Genomic DNA, 17,419 nt, shown 5'->3' on the forward strand with positions numbered 1-17,419 from the left:
AGGTTTAGGAGATATTTCTTGGACCCACAGGTAAGCCTTAATCTAGGCTTACCTGTAGGTCAAAGTGTGTTGTAAGGGTTTACAATCACTTTAATACCCTTAGGTATTAAGGCTTAACCATAGGTGCTGGAAATATCTCCTAAACCGCCACAGTTTAGGAGATATTTACGAAACAGTCGAGCGCCAATAACTACGGCTTACCCGTAGGTGCTTAATACCAGTAGGTATTAAGGCTTACCCATAGGTGCTGGAAATATCTCCTAAACCTCCACGGTTTAGGAGATATTTATGAAACAGCCGAGCGCCGATGACTACGGCGCATGCACCAACATATGCACTTTAGAAAGGACACATCGTGCAGTTTGTAATAGGGTTAATGCCATGACTGGCGGCTCCCACGCACATGTGCGGGAGTGATGTCATGTGACTCCAGCCAGTCACTGAGCCAGAGTTTGCGTCCCCGGAAGGAAGAGGGGCAAAGATGGACACTCCCTGCTAGTGGGACAATGGTGACATCACGGGCTTCGGTTTCAGGTAAGTGACACATAATAGGCTACTATGCGATGCATAGTAGCCCATTATGCTTTACCTTTGCAGGGAAATAAAGAGGAAGTAAAACCCACCAGAGTTTACTTCCTCTTTAAGGAAAATATATAGTTAGTTATTTATTTTCTCAATATTCGATTCTATGTTTTCTTTATTATTTCATGGCTAAAAATAAACAATGAAAAAATATTCTGTGGGGTTGATTTACTAAAGGCAAATCCACTCTGCACTACAAGTGCACTGCAAGTGCACTTGGAAGTGCAGTCGCTGTAGATCTGAGGGGAAGCTCTGAAATGAGGGGAAGCTCTGCTGACTTTATCATCCAATCATGTGCAAGCAAAAATGCTACAGCGACTGCACTTCCCAGTGCACTTGCAGTGCACTGGGAAGTGTGCAGTGGATTTGCCTTTAGTAAATAACCCCCTATGTCTATATTTTTTTAGTTTGGTCAATATTAAATATTTCCTATGCATATTTCATATTTACAATTTCCAGCCATTGGGTGGAGCTCTATGTTCTTTTGCAGATTGTAACAAGCCTAATTTAACTTTAATTTTAACCTTAACTGCTCTGCCTGTTTTTATTAAATACATTTACACACACAGCTGAATGTATTACAGGAGTGGCTCATGCCCCATCCTTCCTCCCTCTTCCTCTCTGCTCTGAGCCACTCTCCAAATTTTAGTTATGAAACATAGCATGGCTTTGGCTGCTTTTATACACTCTCACAAACAACTTCCATGGCATAAGTCTATCTCACACAATAATAAAACAGCACCACCCTTCTATATTCACTACCCCAGCCATGTTGCACCAAAAAACACATTTTACTCACTGGCCTATAGACATTAGCACTAATACTATCCAATGAGGTATGTTGTTTTTCCATCTATTTTATAGTTAAACTCTCCAACATGACCTCTTACACCACTGCAAAACCATAGCTGTGAATGGATTGACTTATGAGAAGGATGCTTTTAGCTTAGGTTAGTTAATTAAAAGTACAATTTAGAAATTATGTGATCTGTAGCTCATCTTACAGAACAGAGTAGGGGCTCAGGTTGTCATTTGGGAACTTTACAGAATAATGCCCTGTACACACGGTCGGACATTCCGATTACAAAATCCATCTGACTTTTTAAGATGGATTTTGGCCCAAACTTGTCTTGCACACACACGGTTGCACAAAGTTGTTGGAAAATCCGATCGTTCAGAACGAGGTGACGTACACCACGTATGACTGGACTATAAAGAGGCCAGTAGCCAATAGCTTTTGTCTTGTAATTTATTCTGAGCATGCGTGGCACTTTGTCCGTCGGAATTGTCTACACACGATCGGAATTTAAAACTATCGGATTTTGTTGGCGGAAAATTTTAGATCCAGCTCTCAAACTTTGTGTGTCAGAAATTCCGACGGAAAAAGTCAGATGGAGCCCACACACGGTTGGATATTCCAACAACACGATCCGTTCGCACATTTTCCATCGGAAAGTCCGACCGTGTGTACAGGGCATAACTTTTAGTACTTTTAATAAAGTAATCTTTAAAATAGGCATTCCTCCAAAAAAGAAAGCCCCCAAGGTCTTAGGCTGGATAGACATAGAGCGAAAAGTGTCCGAAAACGCTTGGTTCGACAGGCTCCAGCTGCTTTTCTGCCCATGTGTACAGCTCCCTGTCTGACAGAGTCAGGTCTCACAACTGACTTCTGAACCAGCATGTTGTAAAACCAGCATCACACACACACCACATTATACTCAGCTCCTCTTTATTTCTAGATCTTCACCCTACAGCCATACAGCTGATGCTGCAGAAGTCTCCCCACAGTCAGTTTTTGGCTTATGTGTTTTTTTATTCCTATGAAGTCTGTCCATCATTGAAACAAAATAAATGGCCTTTTCATGGGCAGAAGTGCCCAGCTAGAAGACTTCTACAGTGGCACCTGCGTGGCTCCTAGTGGTTGGTAAAGTGAATATCTGGAAGGATGGAAGACAGGTGAGTATAAGAATTTGGGGCCTTACTGGTGAGATGAGAAGGGGAATTTAAAAGTTAACTGTCTATACATTTCAATGGCCATTGGTTTCTAGGGAAAGTACACTGCTCAAAAAAATTTAAGGAACACTTTGAAAACACATCAGATCTCAATGGGCAAAAATATGATTCTGGATATCTATACTGATATTGACTGGATAATGTGTCTGGATGCCGCACCATTTGATGGAAATGAAAATTATCAACCTACAGAGGGCTGAATTCAAAGAGATCCCAAAATCAAAGTGAAAAAATTATGCAGCAGTGTAGTAAATTTTGCCGAAATTTCATTGCAACAACTCAAAATGGTACTCAGTAGTTTATATGGCCCCCACGTGCTTGTATGCATGCCTGACAATGTTGGGTAATGTCCCTAATGAGACGACAGATGGTGTCCTGGGGTATTTTTTCCCAGATCTGGACCAGGGCATCATTGGGCTCCTAAAAATACTGAGGTGCAACCTGGCGGCCTCAATGAGCTGAAACATAATATCCCAGAGGAGTTCTTTTGGATCTAGGACAGGCAAGCATGGGGGTCATGCAATGGTATCAATTCAATCATCCACCAGGAACTAGCTACATACTCTCGCCACAGTAAGACGGGCATTGTCATGCACCAGGAGGTGCACAGGACCCATTACTCCAGTGTAGGGTCTGACAATGGGTCCAAGGATTTCATCCGATACCTGATGGCAGTCAGGGAGCCATTGTCTAGCCTGTAGAGGTCTGTGCGTCCCTCCATGGATATGCCTCTCCAGACCATGACTGACCCACCTCCAAACTTGTCACGCTGAACAATGTTACAGGCAGCATAACATTTTCTACTGCTTCTCCAGACCCTTTCACATCTGTCACATGTGCTCAGGGTGAACATGCTCTAATCTGTGAGCAGCACAGGGTGCCAGTGACAGACCTGCCAATTCTGGTGTTCAATGGCAATTGCCAATCGAGCTCCATGGTGCCCGGCAGTGAGCATGGGGCCCACTAGAGGAAGTTGGGCCCTCAGGCCACCCTCATGAAGTCTGTCTCTGATTGTTTGGTCACAAACATTCACACCGGTGGCCTCCACCTGTAAAACCATTCCACACCAAAGCAGCTGAAACATTGGAAAACACCGTTCTGCACATGCGCGCCCAAATTACGAACAAATCCAACTTCAGAACAAACAGGCAATCCCTAACCTGTTCGTAACTCGGGGACTGCCTGTACAGAAAAATTCCATTGTTTAGAGTGGGGAGCTTAATAATTAAATTGAATTATAATTCCTGAAAGGATGTTAGTCTGTGTAATCTTGTAGAATACAAATACCTAAAAGAAACAACAATTCTTTGGATTATGTGTCCTTAATTATTAAGTTTTCTGTTAAATTGTGGTTTCTCTAGGACTCAACTGTAGTGTGTAGAAGGAAGTGTTCTCCGGCTGGAACATGCAAAAATGGGCAAGAGCAATGCTGTGATGAGTGTGTCTCCTATGTGCCTGCTGAAGAAGTAAAGGTCTGCAAGTCAGGAAACAAAATATTCAGGGTAAACACAGTTAAACAATAATATAATTCCTTAAATAAAACATGTCATGAGATAAATATGGAGACTGAGGATTGTGAGCTCACCTTAAAAATGTTTTTGCCTGGCTGCTGAAAAGCCAAGGCATAAAAGTTACATAAATACCATCCTGACAGGGAGGGGCACATGTGACAAGGGACCTGGCCCAAATATTTATTCTGAAACTGCAGCAGTGCCTAAGATGATCTTACACTGCAGTCATGCAGCTAGATGGCTCAATGCATGGAAAGTTTCTAGATATTTCCTATAGATAATAAATCTTTATTATCTGAGTTTAGGTCCAGTGTAAATAATGGTTTGAATTTACTTAACTGCAACACCCTATTATATTAAACTATGATCATTAGGAAATATCTTAATTTAATAAAACCTTGTTTGTATAAGAAGTGTATGTCTCTATAAAAGAAATCAGTGAGATTAGAAATATGAGAGCAGGGCTGCTACATAATAAGAGAATGAACTGGAAAAGGCAGGAGGCCAGTAAAGTCCAAACCTCCATCTTGTATGCTTGTTCTAGTTTAGGGACTTATTAGATATTGACACTAAGATCAGGATGATGGTACTAAAGCCTATATGTTTAAAAACAAATCAGCAATGTCAGCTCTCATGTTTTCTCTATGTGCAGACTTCTTTGAGGCTGGGTACAAACTAGTGTGAATTGGATGAGGCTTCTCCACATCCAATTCACAATAGCAGGAGATTTTGACCGGCTCTCTAAGGAGTCAGTTCACATATCTCCGGTGCGGCTCTGGTGCGAATTTGCACAGAAGCTCTGTGCATCTTTTGATCCATTTCAGGTCCAAATGCAGCCAAAAATTCAGGCTGAAATCAGACCTGAAACAGTGAACAGGGACGTACCAGGCCCCTGCTGTGAGTGGCATGTGAAGATAGTGTGAACCCAGCCTAAATTACAGTTCCATATCCTATCTCACTCTTGAATATGTAACCCATGCTTGTCAATTTTTCTTTTCCTTATGAAAGTTTGGTGCAAGCCTAATGTCAGTAACATGCCATGTTAGTAATGCGGCATGGTGTCATTGTAGGCCTGTTTAGACCAAAGTCAAAATCGGGTTAAAAAAGTTTAAAAGTATACAAAGCACATACAAGTCTATCAAAAAGGGGCATTTAGCACATGCGTCTATTGTCCCCAAGAAGACTAAACCTAAATGGTATATTGAGCTAAATAGTGCTTGCTATTCCACTTATTTAGGTGTTTTGGCACCTGCCATACAGCCTCCCCTCTCCGTTCAGCTGGTACAGGACTAAAAACTCAAGTGCCGCACTTGTATATACCTGGAATAAAAGTGTTTATGAAAATTATGGCACGTACACACAACTGGTCTTTCCGGCAGACTAGGTCCGACGGTCTTCACAACGAACTTTTCAGCGGAGTTCCGACGGACTTCCGAAGGAACAGACTTGCTCACACACGAACGGACTAAGTCTGTTCGAAAGTCTGTTTGTTTTGAATGTGATGACGTAAGACGGGACTAAAAAAGGAAGTTCAATAGCCAGTAGCCAATAGCTTCCCCTGCGTCGTATTTGGTCCGTCAGACCAGCATACAGAGGAACGGTTTTCCCAATAGGAATTGAGTCTGTCGGACAGATTTGAAACATGTTCTATTTCTAGGTCCGTCTTATTTTTATAACAAAAATCGATCGGATTAGCCCACACACGATTGGATTGTCCGACAAACTGATCCCGTCGCACCTAGTCTTCCGGAAAGTGTATACCCGGCATTAGAAATAAGAGTAGACTCTGTGTACCTGGGATTCAGGTTCCTTTGTTTAATTTTCACAGTAACTAATATTGAATGGTAGATACAAATTGATTGGCAAATTTTTCGGAAAGTGAATTTGTGCTTTGTCTATGAAGAGCAAAGCAACAGGTCAGCTTTAATGCAGACTTTCACAGATGCGTTAACTTACTTTACTTACTTTATTTTCCCTGTGTGAGCTAAAAGCCACTGGACTAGCTCATAGGACTATGGACCTCTCTTATGACAGTGCTGATTATCCCAGCACTGTCACCTAGTCCTCCATACAATGAAGCTGCATTGAGCAGTGGGGGGAACGAAGGAAAGATGTATACTGCTGGGAATGAGGGATTAAAGAAAACCTTTTACTTTGCCCATTCGGGTTGCTATAAACCAGACTTGGGTCTGGTATACATTGATCTGTGCTAGACGTGTTTAAGAACACATCACTGGGGCTATTGTTTTTCTTCCAGCAAAATTTTTAAAGATGTTTTTTTTTCATAACTCATAATTTATTTTATACACTGATACAAGCCCACTGGGGATGAAATGATTATTTTTCTCCTGTAGTTTGATACATGACTGGGATCATTTTCTGTTGAAAGCCACAGCTGATGGCTGCATTTTTTTTCTTGGCTTTTCTGCAGGATGGAGAGATGTGGTCCTCTGTCAACTGCACCATCTGTTCTTGTGTGAAAGGCAAGACAGAGTGTCGCAAGAAACAATGCATTCCAGTCCACAGCTGCCCCCAAGTAAGTATTCCTGTGTTTATGTATTCCTGTGTCATTTCACAAGTCTTTGCACTTGGATTACTAATTGAAGCAAACTTCAGTAACCTTTTTGTGTAACAGTTTACAGTTATTTCTAATAATCCTTTATTACAATTGCGTTTTTAACTTTCATGGATAGTGAAAGTGGAATTAAGCTAATAATAAAAAAAATTATATTTTGCAAATTACAAATCTTTAGATATGGTGGCTGCCTTCGTTTTCTTTTCTTTTAGGGTTTTTCCATCTGTGTTCACCTGCTGATCTGGCCAATAACACACCTCCGACATTAGCATGTCTCCACTCTGTATAAATGAGCACAGGGGCACAGCAGACAGCAACGTTGTTAACCTGGGCAGGATTACAAATTTGAAGCTGAACTCTAGCTCATATTTCATTTACAAAAGCAGTTACGGCAACCATTTTTTTCTTTGCTTTTACATGATTAAAAAAAGCTGATCACTGTAAGCACCTCTGACAGTGGTAAATTGTTTATCTTAAAGTGACACTAAAGTCTATTTTTTTTATACTTACCTCTTCTGTGCAGAGGTTTTGCACAGAACAGCCCAGATCCTCCTCTTTTCAGGTCCGTCGCCAACGGACCTGAAACTGGTTCCTCCCTCCTGTCAAGTGCCCCCACAGCAAGCAGCTTTCTATGGGGATACCCGAACACAGCTCCGTGTGTCTATTCAGACCCAAATTTTTTCTGGCGGAATTTCTGACGGAAAAAGCCCGATAGAGCCCACACACGATCGGATTTTCCCGTAATATAATCCGATCGGACCTTTTCCGTCTGAATTTCCGACCGTGTGTACAAGGCATATAAGTTGGTAAACTGCAATATAATAAATGTTTGCTTTTGGGTTTTATACCACTTTAACTTACAGTGATAAGTAATGTGTTCTTAAAAGGTCAACATGCATATCATTGAGTTAAAGATATTCATATACAGTAGTATCAGTGTACATCATAAGGAAACTCTGGGAGTTTTTGGTTACTTTTATTGTTATTTCCATTAGAATTTTTAATATTTGTATAAAACTTTTATTTTACAAATGCACATTTGATACTTCCATGTAGAACTGTGGCCAGTGTATCCTGGGCTGTCTAATAAGAGAGTACAGAAGTAAGTCTGTACTTGTTGAGTGAACCTGTAAACTAAAGATGTAGAGCAGTGGTGGTTAACTTACTCGATATAAGGGGCTGCAGGTGTGGTCCCTGATGTAAGGGCCACACGTTACATTAAATAGATGTAATGCTACAGAAGACTGTCAAAAGACTGGGCATACTCCAACTGATGATCAGATAATGATCTAAAACTGTGGGCATACTACAGTAAATGATCAAAAACTGGGTGGGTGTAATAGAATAAAAGATCTTTAGATAATCAGAGACTGTGAGCATGCAAAAGGACATAAGTCCATCACAAGTCATTTGTGCTCCCTATAATCTCCTTCAAAATTGTGCAAAAAAAAATGCAAAATTGGAAATGTCTTTATTATTCATTAAAAGACCCAGGATTCTGTTATTCTAATACTATTCAGTTATATGCAGCTGTCTACAAGAGAACTGGACACTGATAAATCAGAAAAGCTTTTGGGCAGCCAGGTATAACCCCTCTCTTAGTATGCTTCAGGTTTTGCTAGTGTCCTAGAAAGATGGATGCCTTTTTTCTATTGAGACAAGCTTTAGTCCTTTTTCACTAGTCATTTTGTATGTTGCTTGAAGTTAATTAAGGGCACAGATCCCACTTATGTGTTTGTGATCTAGCTCTTCTACAAAACTGAAGCATGCTGGTAGAAGGAAGGGTTATAGCTAGCTGGCAAATTGTTTTTTGTTTGCTAGTGGCCAATCCACCTGTAAGCCACTGCATATAACCCAAATACTCTATATTACCAAAAGTATTGGGACACCTGCCTTTACGTGCACATCATGAACTTTAATGGCATCCCAGTCTTAGTCCGTAGGTTTCAATATTGAGTTGTCCCACCCTTTGCAGCTATAACAGATTTCTTCTGAGAAGGTTGTCCACAAGGTTTAGGAGTGTGTCTATAGGAATGTTTCAACCAAATTGAATTCCTTTGAGATGAATTAGGGTAAAGACTGCGAGCCAGGCCTTCTGGTTCACATCAGTGCCTGACCTTATAAATGCGCTTCTAGAAGAATGGTCAAACATTCCTATAGACACATTCATAAACCTTGTGGACAGCCTTCCCAGAAGAGTTAAATCTGTTATAGCTGCAAAGGGTGAGCCAGCTAAATATTGAACCCTACAGACTAAGACTGGGATGCCATTAAAGTTCATGTGCGTGTAAAGGCAGGTGTCCCAACACTTTTAGTAATATAATGTATATCAGAACTGAATCTTGTGTCCCTTAATGAAGCCTAACAATAAGATTCCATGGTAATTACAACAATCCTGTTTTATTGTATAAAGAACCATTGTAAAAGGTCGGAAAAAATGACATTAAAGGAGAAAATTAAAGTCTGCTGGTCACCACATGAAGCGGGCATTGACTGAGTTTTTAAGTGCCTTTAGCTTTTTGTAGTTTCTGCGATTAAGGGGTGACACGTCATAGATGCCCTGGATTGTATTTTTCTTCCTTTACAAAAAGAAGAAAAGCAAATGGATTGTATAACCATTTAACTAGCAGAAGCCAATCTAAAGATGTTTTTTTCCTTCACTGTGAGCAAACAACCAGGCATGGAAAAAAGTTCCGGCTGCTGGGTCCACACAATAAGTATCAAAGGGCTACAGTATATGCACATATTGGGCTGCAGATTGAGATCCAGGAACCTGGAGGGGGTGTTATGTGTGTAAACCTAGGTTCTGCTAGTATAAAATATCTTTGAAAGCCAATAGCATAATTTGAGTTTTTGGTTCAGTACACATAACGTTACATGGGCAAAGATTTTCATTTAGGATCAATATGTATTTTTCTGTCCTTACAGAATATATATGTAGCCGGAAAAAAAACAAAAAACAATGCAGCTGCCACATCTAAGGATTTGTAAACTGCAATAAATTACATTTTTATTCTTGGGTTTATACTTGGCGTTGGCTTTATACTATACTTAAGCCTGGGGTACAAGACTGACAATCTACCTGTTGGCTGCAAAAGAGTAAATATAATGTTTCATATTTATATGACTAAAACTAATTAAAACATTCAAATATTGTATTTTTTTCTCAAGACCATAATACATAAGTAAAGAAACATATATGGAAACCCCCAAATAGCAATATTTTTATCAGTCTTAAGGCCCATACACACGATCAGACTTTTTGACAACAAACATGCAAATTAGCTGTTTTGGAGCAACATCCGACTGTGTGTACGCTCCATCGCACAAACTTTTTTGGTTTTCATCGGACTTTTGTTGGCTGTGCGAACGGACAAACTTTCTGGCAACAAAAGTCCGATGGAGCAAAGTCTGATCGTGTGTACAGAAAACCATAGGACTTTTGTACAAGGTACAAACAGGCATGCTCAGAACCAATGCAAAAGATCAGCCAACAATACAGAAGTTGACCAAAGGTGGCGGTAAAGAGCAGAAAAACCACATGATTTGGTGAAAGTTGGCTGAAAAAGTCCTGCTGTGTGTATGCAATACAAGTTCAGGGCCGACGCCCTGTGTACAAAAATCCAAGGGAAAGTTTGTACAAAGTCCTATCGTGTGTATGAGGCTTAAGTCAGCAAAATACAATTTTTCGAACATTGCCAGAAGTACATTGGTTATACAGTACAACTAGATGCTAGATGCTAGATTCTAGATGCAAACTGGCTATAGTAACACATTTTAAAGTTTTTAAAAGGACAGCCAAATTCAAAGCCAGTTCTGATTAATTCAAGCCAGATAAAGGTTGGTAATAAAACAGAGATTACAAAAACAGGATGTGTGCACTTCAAATGCCCACATGTGCTGAGAGATAGAAGAATCTGCTCACTTCTTATGTGACTCAAAATCCTTATTAAAATGATTAGGTTAGACAGTTCTTAGGTTAAAGGAGTTGTAAAGGCAGAAGTTTTTTTTTTTTATCTTAATACATTCTATGCATTAAGATAAATAAACCTTTTGTGTGTAGCAGACCCCCCCCCCCAGCACCCCCTAATTACTTACCTGAGCCCCATCTCTCCACCCGGGGACAAAAGATTAAAGCGCACACATACAAAATTGTCATGGGCTTTAAGTGCAATCCATTGGTGATGTCAGGATCCACAGCTGAGGACTCCTATCCATAGTAAAGTGACTATCACTGGCATAAACACATTCCACTAGAGTAAATACAGGTGATACTTGAAAAATAGGATACTAGTTATGTTTTTCAGAATACAGGTTTTCTTACTTTACATCAGTCCAGAAAGACAAACTTGATTAAAAGAGTATTATGGGATTCATTAAAACAAAACAAAAAAAAAAATTATACACACTAGGTGGATGCAGCATTGGTTCGAGGATTGCTTCCTCTAAGACTGAGAACTGAGCCATCAAACATCACATAGCTCTTGGTCTTCAGCCTGCAGAGAGTGACTGCTGTGCCCCTCCAGGGCTCATGGAGTGCCGTGTTGTGGAGGGGGAGGTAGCGGCTGGCTTAGCCTCTCAGCAGCTTGCTGAAAGGCTGAGTCAGCTGCTTGTCCAGGCATCTTGGTGGATCCCAACTGTATGAACTGGCTCTTTGACGTCAGCTTGCTGTCAGCTGAAAACAGGTCTCAGGAGTACAGAACAAATCACTCATGTGATCCATAGGAGAAGAAGGAGAATTGGTTCGATGTTGCATCTATCCCCTGCTTCCTCTAAGACCGAGAACTGAGTCATCAAACATCGCATAGCTCTTGGTCTTCAGCCTGCAGAGAGTGACTGCTGTGCCCCTCCAGGGCTCATGGAGTGTCGTGTTGTGGATGGGGGGGGGGGGGTAGTGGCTGGCTTAGCCTCTCAGCAGCTTGCTGAGAGGCTGAGTAAGCTGCTTGTCCAGGCATCCTGGTGGATCCCGACCGTATGAACTGGCTCTTTGACGTCAGCTTGCTGTCAGCTGAAAATAGGTCGCAGGAGTACAGAACAAATCACTCCTGTGATCCATAGAAGAAGTACAGCCAAAAAAGCTTTGCTTCTACTTCACCCTTAAGGTAAAGTATATATGGGAGATATTACACGCATCTTTGCTTAGTTACGGGTTCCTAATCATGCACTAAAACCTTAATGTACCTGCATGTACTAATAAAGGTGCTACATACAGTATATTTTGTACAGCAGCTTCTCTAGTACCAAAGAAAATAAATTGCAATATTGCAAAAACAAATTGCTGCTTTAGCTCTTATTTTTTAGTTCAGCAACAGAGTAGCCTATGTGTACTGTATACAGCATGCAGAGCCATCAATAAAGGTGGTTGTGTATATGTGGAGGATAGCTTTAGATTGCCGTATTTTCAGGTTCCCATGCAGGAGTAAAGGGGCTCCTTTGTTCTCATACAGCAATGCAAACTTTTAATTTAGTATCTTCAGCACAAGAGGATTTTGACTACTTCTCAGTAACATATGTTTCATACTTTGCTAGTTGTAAAGTCGATAATTGCAGCTTTTCAACTTAAAAAAAAATGTCTGTTCTATACTAAGGTCAAAATAATAAAATATAGTAAAAGCAGAAAGTTAACTGATTTAACTAGATTCCACTGAGCTCAATGAAGACACACAAAGTATTTTTTTTCTGCATATTAATAGCAGATTTCAATAGTTTCTTTTTTTCCCCAGCCACTTTAGATCTATACTAGAGCTCACACTCATAAAAAAAAAAAATGTGGGCTTATTGGAAACATTCACAGAAAAGCATGAAATGCTATCACTTATTAGTCATCGACTAAAATACATTGTCCTAGATAAAAAAAAAAAAAAAAATTAAATAAACATAGGGTTTTAACAGCAGGTTCTAAATGACTATTAAGTTTATCCATCAGGTTTTTATAGCTAAGTCCTCAGGATGACTATGAATGCAGCCAAACCAAAAAGTTGTGATGTAAAATACACATCTGTACATTATTACAAATCAAAAGTTGCCTTTTTAAATTTGGTGCCAAATGAGGCACAAAAAAAAAAACAACAGCTGTTTCTGTTGCACAACCAAACAAAAGCCTAATTAGTCTTGCCTGAAATATTTTCAGACATAAAACTGAAAGGCTCATAAAACCGAAAAGTCTGAAACTTGGTCTGATTAGAAAGACTCTAAAGACTTTTCTAAGAAAAAAATTGGATTATATCACTTATTGCGGTCCTTGGGGATTCTGCCCTATTGACTAACATTTGCAACATATTTGATATAATAATGGCTACCTCCTTCTTTTGATTGATTATATGCTCCTTCCTAAATCTGGCACCAGAAGATACATTGGCTCAACCCACTGGGCAGTCAATACATGGTTAAATCTGAGGGGAGCAATACAATCCCGGTATGGAGGCCACATTCACTGACAATGAAGCAACATTATAGAACTTTTCTTAGCTGTTATCACTCCACACGAGCAGGGTGATTGTCTGTATATTAGGACAACATTTTCCAAATTCCGTCAGACATTTTTGTGCACCATAACTGTACTAACGTTATTGAAAGCCAAAATAGTTTTTTTTTGTTTTGGATAAGGTAGGGAAGTTTTAATACCCATGTCAAACTTTTATTGCTGTCTATGTCCCTGCTAAGGGGATAAAGCCTCTCTATTTCTCCTGATGACTATTAAGTGATGGGTAATCCAAAATGATCCAGTTCTCACCAGAGCAGAAATTAAGTGAAGGTCTTTCTTTGAGGACACCTTTTCTGGTGGCAATTGTCTAACAGTAGATTTTCTCTCACTTCGGAGATATTTACTCTTATTGTCTTCTATATTTTCAGGAAGCTTTAATAAAAGTCAGGGGGACACTCAAAAAAGTTTCCGATGCATTTGGGGGTACAAGAGCACCACTTTCATTAGGGCTTGAGTGTCAAAAGCTCTGATGAAAAAAATGTGAATAGATTAGAATGTTATTTTTTCCGAATTGCACAGGACTTGAGATAAGCTGGTTCGGCAGAAACCCTGGTTTGTTGCTTTATTGTGAGGTTTGTATTTGTCATTAACATTAATAAATTATGAAGCAAACTTCAATGTTTTTTTTTTTCCTTGGGGCTTTACCTTTTGGAAAGGATTACCCCCAAAGAGATTCTTCCTGACTCTTGTGCTTTGTTTCTTTGTCTTACAGGGCAAAATGCTAAATAGAAAAGGCTGCTGTCCTATTTGCACTGAAAGTGAGTAAGTTAATTTTTACTTTTTTATTCATTGTGACTTTTTAGAGTTTTACATTGCACCAGTAACTTACATCTTGGGATTGAATTAATAGATGTAGTTGTTACATATTTGCATGAGGTTGTTAGAGGCAAACACCAAGCCATTCTGTCAGGCAAAGTCATTGTATTATATTATTATTATTATTATTATTATTATTATACAGGTTTTATATAGCGCAACAGTTTGCGCAGCACTTTACAACATGAGGGCAGACATTACAGTTACATTACAATTTGGTATAAGAGGAATCAGAGGGACCTGCTCGTTAGAGCTTACAATCTAAAAAATTACACTATGTTATCGCCAAAGCTTGACTGCCTCTTCCTACTTTCTGTACACTCCTTATGGCCAGAGAGGTTACTGATTATAGTGATGGGCCAATACTAATGTGTGAAGACAAATTACTGACACTACTCAGAAGTGTTGGAGCTTTGCCTATAAACAAAGACCTGGGATTTCCTTTAACAGGAAGGTTTTGCAAGGCTGCTGTAGGTTTTTTAATGTACGTCTAGGTGTTTGCAATTCATACTTACAGCAGTTTTCCCTCTTACCCCAATGACAGTGTATCTTTACCACCTGAATACAGGGCACTTTCACCCCCTTCCTGCCCAGCCCATTTTTCAGCTTTCAGCACTCTCGCATTTTGAATGACAATTGCCCGGTCATGCAACACTGTACCCAAATTCATTTTTAATCATTTTCTTAACACAAAAATAGCTTTCTTTTGGTGGTATTTAATCTCTGCTGTTTTTTTTATTTTTTACAAAAAAAAAGAAAAAAACACTGAAAATTCTGGAAAAAAGATGTTTCTTTTTAGTTTCTGTCAGTAAATTTTGTAAATAAGTAATTTTTTTCCTTCACTGATGTGCGCTGATGAGGTGGCACTGATGGGCATTGATAGGCTGCACTGATGGGCACTGATGAGGTGGCAATAATGGGCACCGATGAGTCGGCACGTATGGGCACTGATTAGGTGGCACTGATAGGTGGCACTTGTGGGCACTGATAGACGGCACTGGTGGGTGGCACTGATAGGTGGCACAGGTGGGCCCTGATAGGCAGCATGGATAGACAGCACTGATGGGTGGCACTGATGGGCACTTATGGATGGCACTGATGGGCAGCACTAATAGGCATTGATGGGCAGCACTGATGAGAAGGCACTGGTGGGCACTAAAAGGCAGCATTGACTGGCACCAGTAATGGGCATTGATGTGGGTCATTGATTGGCACTGATTTGGGTCCCTGATGGGCACTCATGGGCATTGATTGGTGGCACTCATGGGCACTGATTGGTGGCACTTCTGGCACTTTATTGTAATCAGGGAACTGATGATCAGTTCCCTGATTACCGGCCCTGTTCTCCCCCGCAAAGAGAGGCTGCTCATCGGCACTCCTCGCCACACTGTCAGTGTGAGCCCTGTTCTCCCCCCACGCAAAGAGAGGCTGCTCATCGGCACTCCTCGCCACACTGTCAGTGTGAGGGGAGTGACGATTACCGGCACGTCCGCATTTACATGTGACTGGCTGTGATCGGACACAGCCGATCACATGGTAAAAGAGCCATGTTTTTTTTCCTAATGCATTCTATAGCAGCCTCCCCAGCACCCCCCAATTACCTACCTAAGCTACTTCTCTCTCCAGCAATGTCCACGATCCCCTCAGCCATCCAGTACACTCCTCCTGATTGGCTGAGACAGAGCAGTGCTGCTATTAGCTCCCATGGCTGTCAATCAAAGTTAGTCAGCCAATCAGGGGAGAGAGGGGTGGGGCAAGGACAGGGCTCCATGAATGAATGGATATACGGAGCTCTGACTCAGCTTGGGTGACCCCTGTAGCAAGCTGCTGGCTGAGGGGCACTCAAAGGAGGGAGGGACTAGGAGCAGCAAAGAGGGACCAGAGAAGAGGAGGATCTGGGCTGCTCTGTGCAAAACCAACTGCACAGAGGAGGTAAGTATAACATGTTTTTTATTTAAAAAAAAAAGCCTTTACAATCACTTTAACTTAAGGTAAAACATATTTAGATGTCAGAATCACCCCCTGATCCAGCACCATGCACAATTGTGAATCTTTTCCCCCCTCACTTCTGGGTATCCCTGGCTTTTCTGGGGCACCAGGAGCCATTTATATGATGACGCTGTATTGTATTGGTGACAGTATGTAAAAAATATAAATTTGATCAAAAATAACAATTTTATAAATTTTCTTTATTTTCCAAAAAATTTAAAAAACTTGTCATGGCTCTTATTAAATACCTAGAACTGTCTACTTACCAAAAAGGGGTAATTTGGTGGACAATTTTCAGACATACAGCATCTCACAAAAGTGAGTACACCCCTCACATTTTTGTAAATATTTAATTATATCTTTTCATGTGACACCATTGAAGAAATTACACTTTGCTACAATGTAAAGTTGAGAGTAGAGTGTATAGCTTGTATAACAGTGTAAATTTGATGTCTCCTCAAAGTAACACACCGCCATTAATGTCTAAACAGCTGGCAACAAAAGTGAGTACACCTTTAAGTGAAAATGTCCAAATTGGGACCAAAGTGTCAATATCTTGTGTTTGTCACTACTATTTTCCAGTACTGCCTTAACCCTCTTGGGCATTGAGTTCACCAGAGCTTCACAGGTTACTACTGGAGTCCCCATCCACTCCTCCATGACGACATCACGGAGCTGGAGGATGTTAGAGACCTTGCGCTCTTCCACCTTCTGTTTGAGAATGCCTCAGTCCATCACCTTTACTCTCAGCTTCTTTAGCAAGCAGTGGTCGTCTTGGAAGTGTGTTTGGGGTCATTATTATGTTGGAATACTTCCCTGTGGCCCAGTCTCCGAAGGAAGGGGATCATGCTCTACTTCAGTATGTCACAGTACTTGTTGTCATTCATGGTTCCCTCAATGAACTGCAGCTCCCCACTGCCGGAAGCATTCATGCAGCCCCAGACCATGACACTCCCACCATGCTTGACTGTAGGCAAGACACACTTGTCTTTGTACTTCTCACCTGGTTGCCGCCACACACACTTGGCACCATCTGAACCAAATAAGTTTATCTTGGTCTCATCTGACCACAGGACATGGTTCCAGTAATCCATGTCCTTCGTCTGCTTGTCTTCAGCAAACTATTTGCGGGCTTTCTTGTGCATCATCTTTAGAAGAGGCTTCCTTCTGGAACGACAGCCATGCAGACCAATTTGATGCAGTGTTTGGCGTATGGTCTGAGAACTGACCGGCTGAGCCTCCATCCCTTCAATCTCTGCAGCAATGCTGGCAGCACTCATACTTCTATTTCCCAAAGACAACCTCTGGATATGACGCTGAGCATGTGCACTCAACTTTTTTGGTTGACCATGGCAAGGCCTGTTCTGAGTGGAACTTGTGCTGTTAAACTGTTGTATGGTCTTAGCCATCATGCTGCAGCTCAGTCTTGGCAATCTTTTTATAACCTAG

At 40.8% G+C, this 17,419-nt stretch overlaps 1 protein-coding gene across 1 annotated transcript in view; it reads left to right on the top strand.

Moving 5' to 3' along the window:
* Positions 1-17,419, top strand: part of BMPER (BMP binding endothelial regulator) — a 338,127-nt gene that overhangs the window by 203,883 nt on the left and 116,825 nt on the right. The window contains exons 9-11 of the mRNA XM_077491626.1: positions 3,957-4,097; positions 6,538-6,642; positions 13,878-13,923. Of these exons, the coding sequence (XP_077347752.1) occupies positions 3,957-4,097; positions 6,538-6,642; positions 13,878-13,923 (292 nt within the window). The remainder of the gene's footprint in view (positions 1-3,956; positions 4,098-6,537; positions 6,643-13,877; positions 13,924-17,419) is intronic.

Source organism: Lithobates pipiens, unplaced genomic scaffold, assembly GCF_037356315.1.
Source record: "Lithobates pipiens isolate NorthernLeopardFrog02 unplaced genomic scaffold, aLitPip1_a1.2 Scaffold_19, whole genome shotgun sequence".
NCBI classification, from domain to species: domain Eukaryota; kingdom Metazoa; phylum Chordata; class Amphibia; order Anura; family Ranidae; genus Lithobates; species Lithobates pipiens.